The 1623-nt window shown below is 39.5% G+C and overlaps 1 protein-coding gene across 1 annotated transcript; it reads right to left on the bottom strand.

Moving 5' to 3' along the window:
• Positions 1 to 7: 7 nt before the first annotated feature.
• On the bottom strand, positions 8 to 1018 carry LOC111382288 (DEAD-box ATP-dependent RNA helicase 52C-like; the record flags this gene model as incomplete). The annotated part of the gene is made up of 1 exon (XM_023006205.1): positions 8 to 1018. A coding segment is annotated over one exon (531 nt), but the record flags the coding sequence as incomplete, so codon positions are not given.
• Positions 1019 to 1623: the final 605 nt, after the last annotated feature.

Below are 1623 nucleotides of genomic sequence, written 5' to 3'. Positions count from 1 at the left end.
GTGGTGCTAAGTATAATATTACAACAGCATCAAAAGTTAAAAACGGTCGACGAAATATCCTGATGGGGATCTGCAGAAGGAATTTACAACCAACAGTATGGAAACAGTAAACCAGTGAGATGTACAAGTAGTGTATGCTGGCACTAACCAAGCCAATACCCTCCCACGACACGACTCTAGAATCTAACACCACCAAAAAAAACCAAAAATCAAAAAACTTCTAAACAATGAAAAATGAGAGAGAGGAGGAGTAGATGAGCAAATCCTAACAGGTTAGTAATTCTCTTTCCATTTCCCTGCCAACATCGAACATCTCAATCCTCACTCATATCACCCTCGGTGGGGGTTCAATTGAAGGACTTCAATGCTGAAAAGTAGAACTCGAAAAATCAAAAGACAATTGGTTCCCCTCTAAGAACAATTGTTTGCTAAGATAAACTTAAAATTGTATTTTGCAATAGCCAAACTGGGGGCAAATTGTAGGTTATTAGTCCCATGCACTAGTCACGCCAGCACCATAAGCTCCGCCATACCCACCAGAAGCATTGTAGTTATTGCCCATGTTGCCACCACCATAGTAGTCAGTACCACCTCGACTGAAGGACGATTCCCTTCGGAAATCACGAGCTCCAAAACGGCCTCCTCCCCGTCGATTTTTCCCATAGATTGATCTAGCTGCAACTCGGGACAGCCAAGCAGGGACTTCTTGGTTTGCTTCTTGCATCAAATCGGACAATGATCTTGCCAAGGAGGAATTATTCTCGTTAAAGAAGGCAGTTGCCAACCCAGTTTTACCTGCACGGCCAGTGCGTCCTATACGGTGGACATAATCATCAATGTCATTTGGAAGATCAAAGTTAACAACATGTGCAACATGAGGGATATCAAGACCACGTGCCGCTACGTCTGTTGCTACCAAAATTGGAGTCAGGCCACTTTTAAACGATCTCAAAGCTTGTTCTCGCTCCTGCAGCCATGGAAAATTAACAAAAAGAATTAAATTAATTTTACTTTTAAATTAGACACTCAGAATAAGGAGAACATTTAAAACATCGAGCTGAAGTGACTCTTAACATGTGGGTATGGGGCCGATTGAATTTCTTAGGCTATGACGACATGCAAGACGTAGAAAAATCTCAAATAATCATTTCTACATTCTACGTATGTTTATCTCGATATTTAGACTCACACAAGAAAGTAGAGGGATAGAGTAGACCTGAACTCCAAACCACACAGGAAAGTGGAAACGTGACCATAAATAAATTAACAAAGACATTATACAAACATATTGCAACAAATCTAGTAGTAGTCAATTCCAAAAGTGTTGCGTGTAGAACTGCCACTTTCAGAAGATCTGAAGCTAATTTGACATCTTTTAAAATATTCCTAACAGAGATGATATACTAAACTACCAATTTAAAACATAAAACCGCACAAAATGCACTATAATTTTCACTCAAAACGATATGTAGTTTGCTTTCTGGCTTTGCCAATGAAGTGCTAGTCTATTTGAAGTCCTTGGAATAGTGATTGCTAACAAAATAATCCATAACACTTCCAGCATGTGAGCAGAAATGAACAAACCCAGTTGATTACATAAAAACAAGAACCGGGAGAACATAA

The sequence above is a fragment of the Olea europaea genome, unplaced genomic scaffold, assembly GCF_002742605.1.
Source record: "Olea europaea var. sylvestris unplaced genomic scaffold, O_europaea_v1 scaffold24658, whole genome shotgun sequence".
Lineage (NCBI taxonomy): Eukaryota > Viridiplantae > Streptophyta > Magnoliopsida > Lamiales > Oleaceae > Olea > Olea europaea.
The sequence above is the reverse complement of the archived record's forward strand: the minus strand, read 5'-3'. Positions and strand labels throughout refer to the sequence as shown.